Source organism: Pogoniulus pusillus, chromosome 23, assembly GCF_015220805.1.
Source record: "Pogoniulus pusillus isolate bPogPus1 chromosome 23, bPogPus1.pri, whole genome shotgun sequence".
NCBI classification, from domain to species: Eukaryota; Metazoa; Chordata; class Aves; order Piciformes; family Lybiidae; genus Pogoniulus; species Pogoniulus pusillus.
In genome coordinates, this window is record NC_087286.1 from 19,515,973 (window position 1) to 19,538,527 (window position 22,555).

The following is a 22,555-nucleotide window of genomic DNA, read 5'->3' on the forward strand; positions in this document are numbered from 1 at the left end:
TGGGGGAGAAGAGAGATAAAAGTAATAATGTAAATGAAAACTGGACTGCAAAAATAAAGGGAGGGAGGAGGGTCCTGCTCTGGCAGAGAGCTTGGAATGAATGATCTTTCAAGGTCCCTTCCAGTTCCCCAGCATTTTATGATCCTGTGATTTTTCAGTGCTTGTGGGCTGGCCATTGTGCCCAGGAAGAATACATTTTCCTGGGTATATTTAAGTGCACAGCTCTGTTTGCTTGGCAGGAGCACTCGAGGCAATGAATCTGGGGATCTGCTGTGTGTATGTCTTCAGGTGACTCCTACCCTGCTCTGCTCAGAACACACAGGACAAAAGATACTCCTGTAGTCATCCATGTCTTTAAAGGCTTCTAAGGACATCAACGTGTTAAAAAATTGCATCCCTACCCATAAAATAAAATAGCCACTCTTCAGAGCCAGTATCACCAGACAATCTGGGTAACTGCTTTCCTTGCTTACTCAGACCTGTGGGATGTAGTATCTGGGGCAGTGAGGCTTGAGGTAACTCAGTGCTGTCTTCTCTCCTTGCAGATGCCCTGAAGTCCCTGGCTCTGTGGAACGTGCACCACTTAGGACTCCTGCTGGCAAGAGCAAGACAGAGTGCTCTACCTTGGCATGGAATAAACATGTTAGAGAGAGTAAAGCTGCATAAAGAAGGCTGGAAATGTACAGTGCTAATCCTGCTTCAAAGCATCTCCAAGTTCAGAGCACTCAATGGGGAAAGAGGACCACGGATTTGATCCGGTTCAGAGGGCTGCCAGAGCAGCTGTGGAGAGTAAGTAAGAGAGATATTTCCACTTATGGAGGGCTGTATGGAGCTGAGTATCCACGTGCTGAACAACAGGTACACACTGCTAAATTGGCACAGTATTGAGGCATCTCACAAAGCTGGGGAGGATACTTTCCCAGCAGCAGAGAGTGCACTTCTCCTCTCCTTCCAGCATCTGCACTAAGCTTCAGGTTGTCTGGGTTATTTAGGTGCTCCACTGCCATGAGACAATAGAAAGAAAGAAAAAAGGAAAGTCCAAGCATCTAAGCAGCTCACTGCCTGCAAGGTCCACATCTGGGAACAATAAAAGGGATATTGCTCCTCTCTCTCCCCCCACCCTGCATAGCAACTGGCAGAAGGAAGTGAAATATATTCAGTCTCTGTCTGCCCTGTGCTGCCAGCCGCGAGCAGATAAGAGCACACTCAGCCCTCGACCTCACGTCTTGCCAAACAGGATCTTATCTGGCCACAAAGGAGCAGAAAGGTGAGTGGGCCAGATGGTGCTTTTGACCTCATCTCCTTCCCTGCGCGTTCCCGGAGTCATCCTGCTGCCTGCCCGCTGCCAAGCCGCAGGGCAGCAGAGGTGAGCAGGGTGTGCAGGCTGTCACCTGAAGCTGCGGCTGCCTCGGTGGCTGCCTGCAGAGCCAAGGCATGGAGCCTGTGGGAAGCCAGACACTCTCTCCTTACCCTGCTGCCTTCCTCCTGAGCTGCCTCTTCTCTTTTAGCAGGCTTTGGGCTGCCTGCAGGTCCACATGGTCCTGCCAGACTTCAGGTAAAAGCACAGCACATCACCTTAGCACTGGGTGCCTGTGCTGGATGGGAGTCCTGCTGGCTTGCACGGGGGCATGCAAGCTTCTCTGCAGCAAAAAGTGTCCTAAAACAAGCAAATGCCTCACCCATTACCAGCACTGAAAGGCTGAGGCTGTGAGAGAGCCCTCTTCTTGAAGTCTCCCTCTGTGACAATCATGCTTATGTGGCCAGCAGGACAAGGGAGGTTCTTCTGCCCCTGTGCTCAGCACTGCTCAGGCCACACCTTGAGGGCTGTGTCCAGTTCTGGGCCTCTCAAGTCAAGAGAGATGTTGAGGTGCTGGAAGGTGTCCAGAGTAGGGCAGCAAGGCTGGGGAGGGGACTGGAGCACAGCCCTGTGAGGAGAGGCTGAGGGAGCTGGGGGTGTGCAGCCTGCAGAAGAGGAGGCTCAGAGGAGAGCTCATTGCTGTCTACAACTACCTGAAGGGAGGCTGCAGCCAGCTGGGGGTGGTCTCTTTTGCGAGGCAAGCAGCAACAGAACAAGGTGACACAGTCTCAAGTTGTGGCAGGGGAGGTCTAGGCTGGATGTTAGGAGGAAGTTGTTGTCAGAGAGAGTGATTGGCATTGGAATGGGCTGCCCAGGGAGGTGGTGCAGTTGCTGTGCCCGGAGGTGTTGAAGCCAAGCCTGGCTGGGGCACTTAGTGCCATGGTCTGGCTGCTTGGCCAGGGCTGGGTGCTAGGTTGGACTGTCTGAGCTTGGAGCTCTCTTGCAACCTGTTTGATTCTATGATTTTATGAAATGAGTTTCATTTCAATGTGCTTTGTTCTGCATGCAAACTCTGGCCACTGCTGGGGTTCCAGAAGAAATTTAAAGGGTTTATGCTGCTTGTAGTCTTCTCCAGGCATTCTAAAGGCTCATTTGAACAAGAAACAGCCCTGACACTCATTTTGGTTGGCAGCTATTAACAGTTTATAAAGCAGCCCTAGGGTTTTAGTCAGGGTAATGTGCTCTGAAGTCCCTGGTAAGGCTGAGGATTGTGCTGCAAACCTGTGGGAGGCAGAAAAGTGTGGCTGAGTGCTGCATCATCTCACCTCAGCACCTACCCACTTCCTTTTTGAAAACCTCAGAAAAGCTTAGTTGCTTACTATTGTGGACTTGCAGATTCTTCTTCTGTTCAGTTCCAGATATCAAGTAACCCCCTGTGCCAGCACACTGTACTTGCACTTTGCATCTGTTCTACTTCTCCTGTCTGTTTAATATTCACCCCAATGCTGCCACGTCTGGGTGGAAGGTCCAAGGCACCCAGCAGGGGCATCCTGCCTTAATGCACCTGCACACTTTGGCACCAGGAGAGCAGCTGAGGGGAGAAAAAACATCACAGACCTGCAACTCCCAGGCAATTGTGAGAGAGGCTCCATATGCTCTGGTGCCCACTGAAAGAGGCAAGTTTGGCACTGTATCAGAATTACTCTTCCCCCTCCTTGTAAGCAGGTCTCCATGTGAACTGCAAAGCTCCACGACCCTGAGCTCTGATTTGCCCTCACAAAATCTGCCTGGCAGGAGCACAGCCAACCTGTGGGGCAGGACACAAGGCAGATTGAGAAGGGGATTGAAAGGTGATCATGTTAATTTTCACCACAATCTCCGTGCCACAGACTCTTTTGAGCTGGAAATAGTCCTGTTTGGGCCAGTTGTGCCAGGCCAGGAAGATGTTACAGAGGCAGCACCCTGACCAACGTGTGAACAGCTTCCCAACATCCAATGCAGCATCACAGGAGAGCAGCAGGAAGGTGGGACACATGATGGGCCTTAGTAAAATGGGCCAGACCAGGCATGGTTGAACCCTGAGGACTGCCCAGCCAGGTGTCTTATGAAGAGCCAGGCTACTCAGACCTTGAACTGTGTAGCTCAGGCAAGAGGAAGCAGGTTTCTGGATGTTGTGGCACCTCAGCTGTTGATTTGGCACCTTGAGTGCAGAGACAAGGAGGTTTTCCTGACAATTAAAGGTGATAATTTGGAAAGGTTACCCTCCTCTGCACCAGCAGCCAAGGTGGGACCTGTGCATAACATCAAAGCAGTGATGGAAAGGGACAAGTGAGAAGCATTGCCATGGTGTTGCATGAGGAATGAAAAACACAGCATTTCACACCAGTGCTCAAACAAACTCAGGGTCCTGGCCAGCAGCAGGTAGCTGAGGATGAAACAGATTTCCTCCCTCTGCAAGCAGCAGCAGAAAGGAGATTGAGCCAGGCAGGGTGGATGCCTAAGCCATGCAAAAAATGTGTCCTTTCCCAGAGAGGGAAATTTTCCCCTGAGATTAGGGCTGAAACAGGATGAAGAAATTTCTTCTGCTCCATTTTGCTTCCATGGCAGGTGCAGCCTGGCCAGGCTTGGAGTCACCAGATGCAGGGAGGGCAGGTAGAAGTAAGGTAGAACTGGAAAGGCCTCAGCAGAGGTCTGAAGTGATGCTTCAGTGATGCTATAGGCCCTCTTCTCTTTTCCCCCATCTTAGCTGATGTCAGAGAACAATGGTGGGTGAGTGGCACCCATCCCTGGAACTGCACTCAGCCTTGCTTGGTCCCATCCACCAAGCAGGTAGCTGCAAACCAAATGGGGTTTGGCACTGCAGAAACTGTTGTTCCCACCTCTGAAACTGATAGTTAGGCAGAGGAATGCCAGCAGTGCACTGCACTGGGAGATGCAGAGAAAAAGCCCATCTGTCTCACTTTTGGGGATGATTAGGGCAAGCATTTGACTTGGCTAGCATAGGAACCCACACAGATGAGAGACCTGCAGTGAGACTGACTGCCTGGCAGCAGCATGGAGGGGGAACTGCAACAATGCAATGAACTGAAATCATAGAATCACAGAATCAGCCAGGCTGGAAGAGACCCCCAAGATCATTCAGTCCAACCTAGCACCCAGCCCTAGACAATCAACCAGATCATGGCACTCTCCCCTCCAGTGTCTAGAATAAAATGCATAGTTGGACACAGCCCCTGCACACATAAGGGGACTGGAGGGCATGGCTTATGAGGAGAGGCTGAGGGACCTGGGGCTGCTTAGTCTGGAGAAGAGAAGAGTTAGAGGGGATTTGATAAATGTTTATAAGTATCTGAGGGCTGCCAGGAGTGGGGGGACAGGCTCTGCTCACTGCTCTCTGGGACAGGACAAGGAGCAATGGGTGTAAGTTGCAGCAAAAGAAGTTCTGCCTCAACACAAGGGGGAACTTCTTTATTGGAAGGGTCCCAGAGCACTGGCACAGGCTGCCCAGAGAGGCTGTGGGGTCTCCTTCTCTGGAGCCTTTCAAGGCCTGTCTGGATGTGATCCTCTGTGCTCTGTGTTAGTACTGTCCTGCCCTGGCAGGGGGGGTTGGACTCAATGATCTCTTTGTGTCCCTTCCAACCCCTAACATCCTGTGAGCTGTGATTCTACTTGTCCACAGAACATGTTCAGCTCACGATGCTTCCAGATGCAGCCACGCCTCCTCACCTGCAACAAGGACCCTGTCCCACTGCTCCTGGGTTCATGACTTTGCCCCCAGCCTCTCTGCATCCTCATTTCTCTGTACAGGTGACTTCACTTTTTGTATTTTCACCTCTTCCAGACCGTGAGTCACTAGCAGTGATTGGACACTTGGAACCTCATATTGGTTTCTTTCACTTTTTCTTCATGGAAGTGTTGAATGCTGTCAGGTCAGATCTGTTATCAAGGAGTGAACACTTTATGTCTCCATCAGCAATGAGCCATGCACTGCAATCAGAGACAGACATCAATGGGATTGATTTTAATTATATTTACTTCCTGTAATTTTTTATTCATTGAGTCCTTTATCAGCTGCTCCACATTTTTGCCAAGGATCAATTTCAAGCTGTAAATCAGTAACAGCATTAGCCTTATAAATACTTGGCTCTCCCAATTTGCCCTTTTAAAATACTGGCACAACTTCAGCTCTCTTCCAGTCTCCTACAACTTCCTCAGACCTTCAGTGTTATTGAATATAGTAGTGATTTAAAGAGCTCTTTGGCCACCTCTTAAATTCCACGAGTACCCTGGCAGTTTCATGATGTTCAGCCAGGGTGTGTCAGTGCAGTGTGTTCAGCAGTGGGGATGCAGATTTTGCCACAGATGTTTCCCCCACTGTTCCCACCAGGAGCATTAATGATGCCCCTGCTGGGTTCACTGTGACTTTACTGGTGGTCCTGTCTGCTGCTGTACCAATGCCTGTAAAATAAGGGATCCAGGAGTAAAATGGCAACGAGGACCTCATGAACAAAGCAGCCCAAATCACTACAGCACAGAAATAGAATCATAGAATGGGTTATGTTGGAAGAGACCTCAAAGCTCGGCCAGTTCCAACCCTCTGCCATAGACAGGGACACCTCCCACTACAACAGGTTGCTGAAGACTTCATCCAAAGTGGCCCTGAACACCTCCAGGGAGGTTGTGGAGCACAGAAGCACCCAATGTGATCTTTGATCACATTGGGTGCTTCTGTGCTCCACAACCTCCCTGGGCAACCTGTGCCAGTCGCACCCTCACTGCGAACAACCCTTTCCTAACGTCCACTTTCAATCTCCCCTCTGCCACTTTAAACCCATTCCTCCTCATCCTGTCATTACAAGACCTTGTCAGTAGTCCCTTCCCAGCCTTCCTGGAGCCCCCTTCAGATACTGGAAGGCCACTCTGAGGTGTCCTCCAAGCCTTCTCTTCTGCAGGCTGCAGAGCCCCAACTCTTGTAGCCTGTCCTCATAGCAGAGGTGCTCCAGACCTCTGAGCATCTTTGTGGCTTCCTCTGGACATCACATCCAGTTCAATGTCCTTCTTGTGTTGGGGGCTTCAGAACTGCACACAGTACTCCAGGAGGGGTTTGATGAGAGCAGAGTAAAGGGGGAATCACTTTGACAGTTGTATCTCACCACAGCAGTCACTGGAGCGAAGTCATTAATTAACTTTGCCATGTGAAATGTCTTTAATTGCCTGCAACTTTACTTCCAGGAAACTCCCACTTTGAGCTGCTTCTGCCAGTTTAAAGGCCACATTTCCCAGTGGCAATTTTTAGAAGAGCCCAAGGAAGCTCAGAGGAGATGAAGCCATGCAAGGCCCACCTCTGGCTGCGCAGGATCAGCATATGTCCTGGAGCCAGCTGCCTGACCTGCCTGCATTGAGAAGAAAGGATGGGGGTGGAAGAGGAAAGCAGTCAGCCAACCTGTTATGTAATCCAAAGGCATTATTTTGTGACCTTTATTTCTTCCTAAAGAACAAAAGAAAAGCAGAAGCAGACTGCCTAGAGAGCTGCTGCTCCTTGAACCTGGACAGTGTGCACTCAGCACTGCAAGGAGACGTCCAGCAGACAGCATTCAGTGTGCACCGTAGCTGCCCTAACTATCAAGCTCTGATACAGATGTTCATTGAACTGCCAGGGCATTGGGAGGAAAATAAATTACTTGTGAGTGGAAGAAAGTTAGTTAAATCTTTTCTGGAAGTATTATATAGCCATTAAATTGTATGGGAAACTCAATAGTAATGGGTAATGATGTCTTTCCAGGGAATTAAATAGAAGCTGGATTCACCATGCTGCTTGGTATTCAGGGTAGAGTGTTCCACCTTCCTGGTAGAGGATAAGCATTTACTAATCAGTCCTCACAAAGCCTCAGTGAGGCAGATCTCTTCACACCACTGGTTCTGTTTAATAAATGGAAACAAGGAGATACAACACACAGACTTTGAAGCTAGGGGTTGTGCATGTCTTCAAACACGATCTGGGGCTCTGGGAGCCCACTCAGCATCTTTGTTTGAATATTGAGAGATTTCACAGAATCATACAATCAAGCAGGTTGGAAGAGACCTCCAAGCTCATCCAGGCCAAACTAGCACCCAGCCCTGGCCAATCAACCAGACCATGGCACTAAGTGCCCCAGCCAGGCTTGGCTTCGACACCTCCAGCAAAAGCAACTCCACCACCTCCCTGGGCAGCCCATTCCAATGCCAATCACTCTCTCTGCCAACAACTTCCTCCTAACATCCAGCCTAGACCTCCCCTGGCACAGCTTGAGACTCTGTCCCCTTGTTCTGTTGCTGGCTGCCTGGCAGAAGAGCCCAACCCCACCTGGCTACAGCCTCCCTGCAGGTAGTTGCAGACAGCAATGAGCTCTGCCCTGAGCCTCCTCTTCTGCAGGCTGCACACCCCCAGCTCCCTCAGCCTCTCCTCACAGGGCTCTGCTCCAGGCCCCTCACTCAGGGTTTCTTTGTGCCCCTCCACTGCTCTCAGACCTTTGTGGCATGTTTTGATAGGACTCTTCAGCACAAGCTCCAGAATACTGATGCTTTTCCTACAGGATCACATTACATTGCAGCAATGATATTTAGATAAATCAGTGGTCTTAAGTCTCAAGCAAGAGCAGCAGGAATTAGTCCATAACGTAGCTGCTAATTAAGTCAGGATTTAAAGGAACAAAACTTATGACCATGTGAAAGTTGTTATTAGCAGAAGATCAAGAGGGATTGTATGGGATGTGGGTTGTCAAATCAATGAGGATGCAATTCACGAGGTTATGGGCTGTGCATGACCGCAGACAAATTAGAATTTAGTGACATTTTGAGATCCTTTCCTGTCTCCTTGTCATGAATAAACACAGGATATAATGAAAAGCAGCTTCATCCAGCACTGAGCTGCAGCAAAGGCAGGGTTTTTTTTCCCCACAGATTTCAGTATACTTTTTGCATGCTGACATGGGATCCTAATTGGATTTTGCAGCTGATTCTCGTGCAAAGATCCTATAGAACACAGAGAGAGAATCTGCAACACTCATCACAGTGCCAATAAAAACAGGGATGGATGCAGCCAGGGCTGAAATGGGATTGTGTAGACGTGAGGTCCTCTGTTAACATGATGGACTGAAGTCCAACTTCCTGATTAATCCAGGCTTTAGTGATTAAAGTGTTGCCATGGGGGGGGGGGGCTAAGAAGCAGCCTTCTCCTTTCAGGCACTATCAGGCTTAGCCAAACTTCTGCCCAGGGTCAAGAAGCAGTTTTTTCAACTCTTTTTTTTGGCTAAACAACCTTTGACACAACAAAAGTTCTCAACAATAACAACTCTGCAGTGGTGATGGACTGTCCAGACAAAGCAATGCAACCTTTATATCCCCAGTGAAAAAAAAAACCACAGTAGCACTAAAGTTTATCACTGTTTTGGTGATGCCAGGGATGTCACTAATAACACTTTAAAATGTGTCACACATGCAGAGTGCTCTTTACTCTCTGTAGACAGAGGAGTCCCTGGTTAGTTCAGACACTCTGTCAGGGGAGTTAGAAGATTGCTCCCATTTCCACCCAGCTTTCCCTTGAACCATTTAACACCAAGCCCATGCTTTGACCAGACAAGGCATGCTGCATACAGGTCCGATTTGCTTCAAGTCACTGTAGGTTTGTCCACTGCTTTCAACAAGGGCAGGACTTTAGCTAATATTTCTAACAGATTGGTATAAAATAGTGTTGAAAAGGATCCCAAGGGCCACCCTGGCACTTCTTTTGCTGCAAGGCAGGGTCAGCTACAGCTCTGGCAGTCCTGATGGATGTTTCTCTAACTGGTCCTAAAAGGACTGAAATATTTGATAGCATCTTCAGCTCTGCTTCTGTTTTCACTGTCTTGAGACACTAAAAAGGGAAAAAAACCCAATCCAAACCAAACAAACCCCCCAACCAACCAACAAAAATAGAAGACTCTTTAAGTAACTCTACCAGGATTTTTGATGGATTTAACAGACCAGTGACAATTTTGACATCTGATCATAGAATCAAACAGGTTGGAAGAGACCTCCAAGCTCATCCAGCCCAACCTAGCACCCAGCCCTAGCCAGTCAACCAGACCATGACACAAAGTGCCCCAGCCAGGCTTGGCTTCAACACCTCCAGGGATATTGACTCCACACCCCCTTGGGCAGCTCATTCCAATGCCAATCACTCTCTCTGACAACAACTTCCTCTTAATGTCCTGCCTAGACCTCCCCTGGCACAACTTGAGACTGTGTCCCTCTTCTGGTGCTGGTTGGCTGGGAGAAGAGCCCAACCCCACCTGGCTACAACCTCCCTCCAGGGAGTTGTAGACAGCAATGAGCTCTGCCCTGAGCCTCCTCTTCTCCAGGCTGCACACCCACAGCTCCCTCAGCCTCTCCTCACAGGGCTGTGCTCCAGGCCCCTCACCAGCTTTGTTGCCATTCTTTGGGCACCTTCCAGCACCTCAACATCTCTCTAGAATTGAGTAGCCCAGAACTGGACACAGCACTCAAGGTGTGGCCTGAGCAGTGCTGAGCACAGAGGCAGAATAACCTCCCTTGTCCTGCTGGCCACACTGCTCCTTATACAGGCCAGGATGTCATTGGCTCTCATGGCCACACTGTTGGCTCATGTTCAGCCTACTATCTACCAGCACCCCCAGGTCACTTTCTGCCTGGCTGCTCACAATCTGCTAAGCTCACAATCTGCTAATGATGGGAACTAATCCTACTCACCCCCTGAGGAAGCTTTCCCCTCATTTATCAACATTTTCCCCCTTTTATTTCTTCTTGAGATATCTGAAATGAAATTGTGTTGTTCTAATTCCCATCTTGTCTTTTTCTCCTCCATTTGAGTTCTGATCTGATTTTAGTGGCTGCCCCATACAAAAGCAATATCTAAAACTAATGTTCTTTTGTGGGCATCATGAAATGCATGATTTTAATTCTAGGAGTAACATGCCAACTACTGTAACTATATTGACTACATGGAAAAGCAGAGAGGCAGCAGAACAATAATGACCAGGCAGGACTGACACAGAACCACAGAATTTCTTAGACTGGAAAAGCCCTTCAAGCTCATCAAGTCCAATCATTGGTTTCACACTGACAAGTCCTTGACTAAACCAAAGCCCTCAGCACAACATCTAATCACTGTGAATCACTATGGTTGGAAAGGATCACCAGGAGCATTCAGTCCAACCTTCATCCCAGCATCCTTCATCACTAGAGCACAGCCTCGAGCACCACATCTCATGGTTGCTGCAGCCAAGGCTGCTCATGAGCTTAACATTCCCCACCAGTCCCTCTCTGTTGGTGAAAACAAGGTCCAGCATGGCACCCCTTCTTGTTGGCTCTTCTGTCACTTGGAGGAGGAAGTTATCATTGATGCATTCCAGGAATCTCCTGGATTGCCTATGCCCTGCTGTATTATCTTTCCAACAGATGTCAGGGTGGTTAAGTCCCCCATGAGGAACAGGGCTTGTGCACGGGCAGCAACCCCCATCTGTCTATAAAGTGCCTCATTCATTTGCTCTTCCTGGTCTGGTGGTCTGCAGCAGACCCCCACTGTAATGTCCCATTCCCTTTACCTTGGCCCATAGGCACTCAGTCTCTTCGCCATCACTCACAAGATGAAGCTCCACGCATTCAAGCTGCTCATTGACATAGAGGGCAACACTCCCTCCTCATTGTCTGCCCTACACCTTAGGAGGAAGGAAGAGAAGTGGGCAAAATAACTATTTCAGTCTGGTCCTCACCGCAAAGAGTCTCTATGGTTTGGTTATGCTTCTAGAATGAAACATCATCAGTCATTAAAGGCCCTCTGCAAACAGTCCAGTCCTCACAGAAACAGAGTGGGAAGCTTCCTTTGGTTTCAAGAAGAGCTGAATTGCACTCAGAAACAGTAAAATACAGCTCCTCATTGACAAGCAATTTGAAATACACTCCTTCCATCTCCTGCAACTACAGGAAACCTACCCCTTGGCTCCTTAAAACACATTGATGGTTTAGAATGGGAAGCACAGACACAAGATTAACGTATTTACAGCTGATGTTTCTGAAACTTAAGGTCTGAGGCAGATGCTTACATGTATCGGTCAGAGCCCAAGAGGTGGATTTCCCATGCTCTCTCTCCTGCCCAGGGTGCACCATGCATTAAGCTTTCACAACAAGTATTGTTTTAAAAAACTCACTGCACAGAATCCAGTAGTAAATAGCACAATCCCTTGTTGCCAAGGTATGTGAGAAAAGGCTTTGTACTTGGGAGTCTGCCCTTAACCCTTACTGAGCGTTTTGTTCCCCAAATGCAAACACTGAACAATCTCTCCTGGTGAAAGAGAGGACAAATGGCCTTTTCAGTCAAGCCATAAAATATCTGACTTCAGGTACAGTCACAAAACCTCCTGACACAAAAAGGTTTCAGCTTTGCACAGGGACAAAGCTGAGCAGTGCTGTGAGACACTAGCAGTGGCCAAACCAGGCTGTTACTCCTGCTAGAAGACTCCTCTGCACCACTGCTGCCACCAAACACGTCGGCCCTAGGAAGGCAGGAGGAAAGCAGTGGGACACTGCAAGAGGAATGCCATGCTGCTGGCCAGAGGAACTTGTACATGCTATTTGCAGTAAAAATAGCAGGTGACTTAGAGACTGAGATGGTGAATCTGCGAAGGAACCAGGACTGCTGCTGGGACATACAGCCCATGGGAATGTGTGTTGAGCATCACCTCGGTTTCTGTGGCTCCCAACTTCCTCAAGAACTTGGTAGGATCCACTGACAGTTGAAATCAGCTTCCTGGGACAGCAGGAAATCTTGCTCTGCTCAGTGCTGTCTAAAGAATAGGTTCCTGAAGGCATTGTTGTAGTTTTTGTTGAAGGCAGTGTAGATGAGTGGATTAAAAAAGGAGTTTGAGTAGCCTAGCCATAGAAAAATACTCTTCCAAATGGGTGGGATGTTGCACGAGCAGAGGGGGTTGATGAGCTCCGTGATGAAGAAGGGGATCCAGCAGAGCACGAAGACCCCGATAAGGATGCCCACCATGAGGGCAGCTTTCTTTTCCTTCTGCTCTCTCCATGTGTCTCCATCCGTCTGGAATGTAACAGTGGCATGACGGACAGTGAAGACCATCTGTGGCTGCTGGGCAGCTTCTTTTGCCTGCCAAACACAAACACAAGTTGCACCATATGTGCCTTAAGTCAGCTGATCCCACAGCAGGTACACAACCAATCTAGACAAGTGATGGGCAGAGCTGACAGGGAAATGCCCGCCATCTACATCACACTCTAATGGAGAGGAGAGTGGTTGCATGACCCTCTTCTGGAGAGCAGAGACTGTTTTTAAGTCAGGCTCAAGAGAGCAGTGATATATGGGCACATGGAATTGCTCACGCAGCATCACAATAGGATTATTTCCCCATTTACAATCAGATCAGGAGAACAAGCACACACACACATGGCATGCACAGAAGTCTCCTTGGTTTCCCTGAACTCATTGAGTTTAAGAGTCCTTCTTAGCAGGAGAGGCAAGAAAATGGGCACACATTTCCTTCCCCCCCGCCTCAAGAAGTCTTTACAGTGCGCAGTCACCATGCCTGGGATGAACTGACTTGGTACAGCCAGTTAGGAAGGATTTGCAAGGATGTTCTGCACCTGTGTCTTCTGTCTGGGTAAACCCACAGCTAAAGCCACAGTTACTGGCCAAGTTATTGTCCCCAGTGGAGATGGGATCCCATCCATTCACACCCCCACGCACCTCCCCACAGGAGGAACGGTGACCCCTTACTCATGCTCACAATCACTGATTCAGCTTTCCACGGGGGGATGCCCGTGAGTCACCGCACACCCACGTGAAGCCCAGGCTCACCAGCTGGCCCAAAGCTGCTTTAGCTACACCTTGTGTGCTCACAGCTGGGAACTCAGGAGGAGTCCAAAGACTGGGCCTGAAAGCTTTGAAGTCAATCCTCCCATGAAAGCCTCAAGGATTTCCAGGACTTTGGAGGGCTGCTATTTGCATGCAGACTTTAGCTCTAAAGTCTCCCTCAACTGCTGCAAGGGCTTGGCTACTTCAAGCAGTTGGCTAGAGCAAACCACAACCGAGACGACCTACCTCCATGGCTTCTGGTGCAATGGGGGTGATGGAGTTGCTCTTCCGAGACCCAAATCGAAACTTGGCAGCCTTGTAGATCTTCCAGTACACAAAGAGCACAACACAGAGGGGTAGGTAGAAGGCGCCAAAGGTGGAGAAGATGGTGTAGGAAGGCTCCTGGCTGACCTGGCACTCTTCACTGTTCTCCGAGTAAGTCTCTCCCCAGCCAAAAAGCAACGGGGCCAAGGAGATGAAGGCAGAGAGCGCCCAGGTGAGGGCGATCATGATGTTGGAGATGCGGCGCCGGGTGCGGAGCGTGTACTCTAGGTGGCGGGTGATGGACCAGTAGCGGTCAAGGGCAATGGCTGTGACATTCCAGATGCTGGCGGTGCAGCACAGCACATCAAAGGAGATCCACACCTGGCAGAGCAATCGGCCCAGCCGCCACCGACGCCCTGATAACTCATGCACCAGGCTGAGGGGCATGACCAAGGCTGCTACCATCACGTCAGAGATGGCCATGGAGGCCACCAGGTTATGGGGCACCCGGTGGAAACTGCGAACCCGAAGGATGGTGGCCAGGACCAGCCCGTTCCAGAGGAAAGTGGCCACCACCAGCATGGCCAACAAAGTGAGGACCAGAACGCTGAAGACAGAGAGATGCACCCGACTGCCGTCCGGGCCGCTGGAGGACCCGCTCCGGTTGCCGGCGTCTGGCGTCGCCTCGGCGAGGCAGCTGAGGTTGAGCAGGCGCTCCATGCCGGGGGCTCCGGGGCAGCCGCGCTGCGCGGAGCGAGGCGGTGCTGGCGCTGCGCAGTCCCCGCGCAGTCCCCGCTCCGGGTCGAGGAAGGGACAGGGACGGGGGGGGGGGCGGCGCCGCCCTACCGCGGGCGCGGAAGATCCCCGGACGCCCCAAGCTCTGCGCTGCCCGCCGCCGGGGTCTTCATGCCCCGGAGGAAGCAGAGTCCTGCGTCAGCCGCCTCCTGACGGAAGCCCCCGGCCCGCCCCGGCGCTTCAGCCCCGGCGGCAGGAGGCGGCGGCTCCGCGGGCGCGGCGGGGTGCGCGGCTGCGGGGCGGCGCGGAACGGAGCGGGGCGGTGCTGTCTGCAGCCGCGGCAGCGGAACCCAGGCAGAGGAAAGCAGGCAGGGGAGCGGCGGCCTCTGCGGAGGAGTCGGTGCTGGTGGCTGGCGAGGCTTTGGGCGGGCAGGTGAGTGTGTGCGTGTGTGTCCCGCCGTGCGCTGGTGCGGAGCGAGTAGGGGCTCGGGGCTGGGGCGGCTCGGGGCTGGCGACTTCGTGCTTAGTCATTTCAGCCAGCGAATTGTCCGTCGGAACCAGCGCCGGGCGCAGCGGGGCGAGGGTAGCGCGGGCAGCCGCTCCCCGCCGTCCGCTTCTCGCAGCCCGCACCGTGCAGGCTGCAGCCGCGGCTTTGTCCGCGCCGCTCGTCCTCGGGGTGCCTTTGCCCCAGCGGGGCGTATTCCCTATCAAAGGCAGAAAGTTCTCACCCTGAGGAATCGTACCTGGGCTCTTCTGAAAACACCTCAGCGAGGTGCCATGGGAATTCTGCAGCTCCTCTCTCTGCTGGAGCCTGTGTCCAGCGAGCCCCTTAGCAATCCTGGTTATTCTGTGCAGGGACAATGTGGCAGGGGGATTCTTTCTTTGGGAACTTCTGCTCTGGCGTTTTCTAACTTGTTAGCAATTGGCAGGCATTTTGTTAGCAATCATCCATCACTTGGCTGCTGTTATAGGTCGCTAATTCACTAGCATCAGCCATTCATGAAATCTGTGAGCGTTTCACCTGGTTTTTGTCACGCTGCTTGTGATGAGAAGTGAGATTCTGGGCCTCACAGAGGAAGGCAGAATTTAAACCCACTGAGCAGGTTTCCAGAGCACCAGCTCCGTGTAGGGATGCCAGCCAGCTGTAGGGATGCATTCAGGCAGGAATGTGCCACTGCTGGCACCTGCTTCTCTGGACAGTCCTTGGGATAATGGGTCCAGAGAGCTTTTGGGTCGGAGATGACATATGCTGGTAGGCACTACCACGAGGCTCACAGTCTGCACCTCTTGTGGGGAGAAGTAAGGGCAGGCGTTAGTGCTGAGCATCAGTGACAAAGACATTTGCCAGCGAGCTACACTTTTACAGAGCTGGGGGAGAATGTTCAGGGGAGTACCTGGTGAATACTGCACTTGTGTGTACAGAGCATAAAACCAAAGTGGTGCTTTCTGCTCTCCTTTGAATCTCTCTGGATATTTTAATGAGAAATAGCAAAGCAACAATAACGAGGGCTAATGAAACAGGACATTTTCTAGTGCTGCTACTTCTTTCTCTGCACTACCAAGTGAAACACAAGGCAAAACAGGTCTGGAAACTTGTTTCAGTGGGATGGGAGTTCCCTGCTCTGGACTCTGTGGTATTCATCCTCAGAAAGAGAACAGAACCTGCTTATTGTAGTTACTACAACAGGTGTAGCCTTGCAGACTCTAACACCATATTGGAAACATACTGCCAGCTTTTTGGAGGAGAGAAGATTATTTTGATCTTTTATGCACAAGAGTACAGACAATTTTGGGAAAAGTACATTTTATACTCACAACTCAAAGAGTTCACAGGCTTTCCTAAACTTACAGTTCCTGGTTTGCAGGGTACCGGTGCCATCACGAACCACCTACAGGATGACCAAAGAATCATGCCCAGCCAGCATGGGTTTAGGAGGTGCAGGTCCTGCCTGACCAACCTCATCTCCTTTTATCATCAGATGAATGTGGGGCAGGCTGTGGATGGAGTCTACCTGGACTCCAGAAAAGCCTTTGACACTGTCTGCACAACAAGCTCCTGGCACAGCTGGCAGCTTATGGCTTGGACAGATTCACTCTGATATGGGTCAAGAACTGGCTGGAGAGCCAGGCCTAGAGAGTGGTGGTGAATGGTGCCACATCCAGCTGGCAGTTGTCACCAGTGGTGTGCCCCAGGGAACAGTGCTGGGCCCAGTCCTGTTCAACATCTTTATTTATGATCTGGATGAGGGGATTGAGTCCAGCATCAGTAAGTTTGTAGATGACTTCATTAGGTGCAGATGTGGATCTGTTGAGGGGTAGGAGAGCCCTGCAGAGGGACCTGGCCAGGCTGGATGGGTGGGCAGAGGCCATTAGGATGAGATTGAACAAGGCGAAGTGCAAGGTTCTGCACTCTGGCCACAACAACCCCAAGCAGTGCTATAGGCTGGGGACTGAGTGGCTGAGAGCAGCCACGCACCTGGAGGTGCTGGTAGACAGGAGCTGAAGATGAGCCAGGAGTGTGCCCAGGTGGGCAGCAGAGCCAATGGCATCCTGGGCTGGCTCAGGAGCAGTGTGGCCAGCAGGACAAAGGAGGTTCTTCTGCCCCTGTACTCACAGTATCACAGTATCAACAGGGTTGGAAGAGACTTCATATATCATTGAGTCTAACCCTTTAGCAGAGAGCTCAAGGCCAGACCATGGCACCAAGTGCCACGTCCAATCCTGCCTTGAACAGCTCCAGGGACGACGACTCCACCACCTCCCCGGGCAGCCCATTCCAGTGTCCAATGACTCTCTCAGGGAAGAACTTTCTCCTCACCTCCAGCCTAAATCTCCCCTGGTGCAGCCTGAGGCTGTGTCCTCTCGTTCTGGTGCTGGCCACCTGAGAGAAGAGAGCAACCTCCTCCTGGCCACAACCACCCCTCAGGTAGTTGTAGGCAGCAATAAGGTCTCCCCTGAGCCTCCTCTTCTCCAGGCTAACCAATCCCAGCTCCCTCAGCCTCTCCTCGTAGGGCTGTGCTCAAGGCCTCTCCCCAGCCTTGTCGCCCTTCTCTGGACACGCTCAAGCATCTCAATGTCCCTCCTACTCAGCACTGGTCAGGCCACACCTTGAGTGCTGTGTCCAGATCTGGGCTCCTCAATTCAAGAGAGATGTTGAGGTGCTGGAAGGTGTCCAGAGAAGGGCAGCAAGGCTGGTGAGGGGCCTGGAGCACAGCCCTGTGAGGAGAGGCTGAGGGAGCTGGGGGTGTGCAGCCTGCAGAAGAGGAGGCTCAGGGCAGAGCTCATTGCTGTCTACAACTACCTGAAGGGAGGTTGTAGCCAGCTGGGGTTGGGCTCTTCTCCCAGCCAACCAGCACCAGAAGAGGGACACAGTCTCAAGTTGTGGCAGGGGAGGTCTAGGCTGGATGTTAGGAGGAAGTTGTTGGCAGAGAGAGTGATTGGCATTGGAATGGGCTGCCCAGGGTGGAGCCACTGTCCCTGGAGGTGTTGAAGCCAAGCCTGGCTGGGGCACTTAGTGCCATGGTCTGGTTGCTTGGCTAGGGCTGGGTGCTAGGTTGGACTGGATGAGCTTAGAAGTCTCTTCCAGCCTGGTTGATTCTATTCTATTCTCCAATACTCAGCAACTTCTAGGACTGACAGCTTTTCACTGATTGGGCCTTTCCCAGAAAAGCCTATGAAGCCCAGAAATGGACAGGATCAACCACAAATCATGGAATATGTGCTCCTGAAAAGATATGGGGGATTATTTACTTCAGGAACAAATAGAGTTTTTAGAAAATTAAGGAAAATAGAAATAAAGTCTATTAAATTTGAAGAAATAGAGCTGGATTATGTTCTAATAACAAATATTAATATTTTTATTATCTTACTTACTGGACTTTAATAAACATCCATGAGCAGGATGTGGAGTTGAGTGGTTTAGTTGAGTAATAACTGGGAAGAGAAAATGCAGACAAATACATACATGGATAGAATATATGGAAATACAATGCTTTGTACCTGGGATGGGGTGGAAGTAGCCCGGGCTTAAGACTGACTGGGTAACAGCATTGTGCAGAAGAGGACCTGGATTTGGGCAGGAAGCTGCAGTTTGCAATGTGCTGTTGAGCATCCTGGCCTCTACTAACAAAAGCACAGCCATTAGGTTGAGTGATGTAGCTATTTCCCTCTATCCAACAGACCATGGAATTTTATGTCCAGTTTGGGGGTTCTCAGTACAAAACACTGACACACTTGTCATCCTGTGACCAGCTCTGGGGCCCCCAGTGCAAGAAAAGCATGGAACAGCTTGAAAAGGTCCAGAGGAGGGCCATGAGGACAATCAAAAGGCTGGAGCACCTCCTTTTTTCAGGATAGGCTGAGAGAGATGGAGTTGTTCACGCTGGAGAAGGCTCCAGAGAGATTTTATTGAGACCTTAAATTCATTAAAGAGGGCCTTCAGGAAAGACAGGGAGGCACTTTTTATTAGGGGATGTAGTAATAAGGTGGGGGGAGAAGGATTTCAAAGTGGGCTATTTGAGATTTAGATTACCTATTAGGAAGAAATTCTTTACTGTGAGGGTGGTGAGACACTGAAACAGGTTGCCTGGAAAAGCTGTGGATGTCCAAACCCTGAAAGTCTTCAAGGACAGGTTGGATGGGGCTTTGAGGAATGATCCAGCAGAAGATGGTCCTGCTGATGGCAAGGGGATCAGATTAGATGATCTCCAGAGGTTTCTTCCAACCTAGATCATTCTACAGTTCTTGTTGTGCAATCTTCCTGTACTTTGGCTGAATGCACCAGATTCTGGGAGTGGCTGAATGTTGGTAGGTTTAAAGACAAAATGCTTTACACAGATTGAGCCCTTTGGTTTTCTCTGGATATCAAACGAGTGGAGAGCTGGGATCTGTAGTGAGTGGAATGATCACATCTGTGAAAGTCTCTGAGGAAAGAATCCATGCTACAAGGTCAGGGTTAGCTCACATCTGCATTGATTCAGAGGAATTTAAGGTGGCCAGATCTCCCTAGATTGGTCAGGGTTCCCTCCAGGAGAGACATTAACTGCTGCTTGCTTCTGAGTACCATTGATGGTATTTACCTTCCAATTCTACATATCATAGAATCAGCCAGGTGGGAAGAGACCTCCAAGATCATCCAGGCCAAACTAGCACCCAGCCCTATCCAGTCAACCAGACCATGGCACTAAGTGCCTCATCCAGGCTTTGCTTGAACACCCTCCAGGCACAGCAACTCCACCACCTCCCTGGGCAGCCCATTCCAATGCCAATCACTCTCTCTGACAACAACTTCCTCCTAACATCCAGCCTAGACCTCCTCTGGCACAACTTGAGACTGTGTCCCCTTCTTCTGTCGCTGGTTGCCTGGGGGAAGAGACCAACCCCACCTGGCTACAGCCTCCCTTCAGGTAGTTGTAGACAGCAATGAGCTCTGCTCTGAGCCTCCTGTTCTGCAGGCTGCACACCCCCAGCTCCCTCAGCCTCTCCTCATAGGGTTTGTGTTCCAGGACCCTCCCCAGCCTTGCTGCCCTTCTCTGGACACCTTCCAGCACCTCCACATCTCTCTTGAATTGAGGAGCCCAGAACTGGACACAGCACTCAAGGTGTGGCCTGAGCAGTGCTGAGTGCAGGGGCAGAATAACCTCCCTTGTCCTGCTGCCCACACTGCTCCTGAGCCAGCCCAGGATGCCATTGGCTCTGCTGCCCACCTGGGCACACTGCTGCCTCATCTTCAGCTCCTCTCTACCAGCACCCCCAGGTCCCTTTCTTCCTGGCTGCTCTCAGCCACTCAGTCCCCAGCCTGTAGTGCTGCTTGGGGTTGTTGTGGCCAGAGTGCAGAACCCTGCACTTGGCCTTGTTCAATCTCATCCCATACGCTGTAGATGGTGGTTGGAGGTTGGGAGGGAATTCCCAACAGGATCGGCGTCACTGCCGATGTGCACATCTGTGCAGTAGCTGCTCTGGGGCACAGGGCAAATGGGCTAATACTGTAAATCTGCATGCAGACCTTCTCAACCTCTGCACTTTAATACCTGGCAGAAAAGGGAGAGGGGATGGACAAGGAGATGTTTTTGCTGAGCATACTTAATGAATGAACAAATGAGACTTTCAGTCTACAGGGTAGGTGGAGCTGCTAGCTTAAACAACGTTTAAAGGCACTCATAAACTTGCTGCATACTTCCACCAACGCTGAAAGCTCTGCTCACTGCCAGCCAGTCTGCACAAGCAAGTGTACATCCTGTCAAGGCAACGTCTAGAACGCAGGTAATCACAGTATCACCAAGGTTGGAAGAGACCTCATAGATCATCAAGTCCAACCCTTCACCACAGAGCTCAAGGCCAGACCATGGCACCAAGTGCCACGTCCAATCCTGCCTTGAACTGCCCCAGGGACGGCGACTCCACCACCTCCCCGGGCAGCCCATTCCAGTGTCCAATGACTCTCTCAGGGAAGAACTTTCTCCTCACCTCCAGCCTGAATCTCCCCTGGTGCAGCTTGAGGCTGTGTCCTCTTGTTCTGGTGCTGGCCACCTGAGAGAAGAGAGCAACCTCCTCCTGGCCACAACCACCCCTCAGGTAGTTGTAGACAGCAATAAGGTCACCCCTGAGCCTCCTCTTCTCCAGGCTAACCAATCCCAGCTCCCTCAGCCTCTCCTCGTAGGGCTGTGCTCAAGGCCTCTCCCCAGCCTCGTCGCCCTTCTCTGGACACGCTCAAGCATCTCAATGTCCCTCCTAAACTGGGGGGCCCAGAACTGAACACAGTACTCAAGGTGTGGTCTAACCAGTGCAGAGTACAGGGGCAGAATGACCTCCCTGCTCCTGCTGGCCACACCATTCCTGATGCAGGCCAGGATGCCACTGGCTCTCTTGGCCACCTGGGCACACTGCTGGCTCATGTTCAGGCGGGTATCAATCAGCACCCCCAGATCCCTCTCTGTCTGGCTGCTCTCCAGCTACTCCGACCCCAGCCTGTATCTCTCCATGGAGTTGTTGTAGCCAAAGTGCAGCACCCTGCACTTGGAGCTATTGAACCCCATCCCATTGGACTCTGCCCATCTGTCCAGGCATCATCACTTAAATTTTGTTTACCATTCTTCAACCCCAGCTCCCACTTTTTGCATCCAGACATGCTGTCTGAATGCACTTGCAGAGCACTCTCTCTTCTCGTATAACAACAAACTGTTCAAACACAAACACAGGCAAAATGAACAGACTGTGAGGTTCTTCTCACATTCTCAGAGCCCATCCACACTTCTGATCTTGCTCTGGTCTTTAACACTAAGTGCCTCAGAGATGACCACTATCAGCAGTATGTTAGCCATTCAGGGTGCCCCCTCACCACTTCATGTGTCCCATGGTGTTAGGACTGTAGTTTTAGGAGTGGAGAGGAGGAATGCTGAACCAGAGCTCTTCATGGCCACACACCAGCTTTTATGTGACATCTCTTTGTCTAGTTATTCCCATACAAGCTGTGTTAGGTGCAGGGTAGTGGCTCTAACTGGGAGGAAGGGTGGATGATACCCTCCATCTCCAGTAGTCTGTGAGCTAAAGCATGTATTCGAGGCACAGGCAAATCTCAGTTTGGGCCACAGGTTAAAATCATAGAATCATAGAGTCAGCCAGGTTGGAAGAGACCTCCAAGATCATCCAGTCCAACCTAGCACCCAGCCCTAGCCAGTTAACCAGACCATGGCACTAAGTGCCCCAGCCAGGCTTTGCTTCAACATCTCCAGGGACGGTGCCTCCACCACCTCCCTGGGCAGCCCATTCCAATGCCAATCACTCTCTCTGTGAAGAACTTCTTCCTAATATCCAGCCTATACCTACCCTGGCACAACTTGAGACTGTGTCCCCTTGTTCTATTGCTGGTTGCCTGGGAGAAGAGGCCACCCCCCACCTGGCTACAGTGTCCCTTCAGGTAGTTGTAGACAGTAATAAGATCACCCCTGAGCCTCCTCTTCTCCGGGCTAAACAGGCCCAGCTCTCTCAACCTCTCCTCATAGGATTTGTGCTCCAGGCCCCTCACCAGCTTTGTTGCCCTTCTCTGGACATGTTCCAGCACCTCAACATCTTTCTTGAATTGAGGAGCCCAGAACTGGACACAGCACTCAAGGTGTGGCCTGAGCAGTGCTGAGCACAGGGGCAGAATAACCTCCCTTGTCCTACTGCCCACACTGCTCCTGAGCCAGCCCAGGATGCCATTGGCTCTCTTGGCCACCTGGGCACACTGCTGCCTCATCTTCAGCTTACTATCTATCAGTACCCCCAGGTCCCTTTCCTCCTGGCTGCTCTCCAGCCACTCAGTCCCCAGCCTATAGCGCTGCTTGGGGTTGTTGTGGCCAAATGACACTTTGTACCTCATGTAAGTATTTTAAACACCAAGTAACCAGCTAATC

At 51.0% G+C, this 22,555-nt stretch overlaps 1 protein-coding gene and 1 long non-coding RNA gene across 2 annotated transcripts; one reads left to right on the forward strand and one right to left on the reverse strand.

Moving 5' to 3' along the window:
- The first annotated feature begins 226 nt into the window (after positions 1–226).
- LOC135185741 (uncharacterized) lies at positions 227–7,253 on the forward strand. Its single transcript, XR_010306581.1, has 4 exons — positions 227–452; positions 546–789; positions 4,977–5,104; positions 6,530–7,253. It is a non-coding gene; the product is annotated as an uncharacterized LOC135185741 (long non-coding RNA).
- A 3,806-nt stretch (positions 7,254–11,059) lies between these two features.
- HTR5A (5-hydroxytryptamine receptor 5A) lies at positions 11,060–14,339 on the reverse strand. Its single transcript, XM_064162960.1, has 2 exons — positions 13,410–14,339; positions 11,060–12,458 (listed from the first exon to the last, which is right to left on the reverse strand). The coding sequence occupies exons 1-2, from the start codon at positions 14,145–14,147 to the stop codon at positions 12,126–12,128; spliced, it is 1,071 nt and encodes a 356-aa protein (XP_064019030.1). The 5' UTR covers positions 14,148–14,339; the 3' UTR covers positions 11,060–12,125.
- Between the last annotated feature and the right edge of the window lie 8,216 nt (positions 14,340–22,555).

Coding starts and splice junctions, on each gene's coding strand:
- HTR5A (XM_064162960.1), bottom strand. CDS start 14,147: ATGGAGCGCCTGCTCAACCTCAGCTGCCTCGCCGAGGCGACGCCAGAC. Junction 12,459..13,409: donor TTGCACCAGAAGCCATGGAG/GTAGGTCGTCTC, acceptor TGTGTTTGGCAG/GCAAAAGAAGCTGCCCAGCA.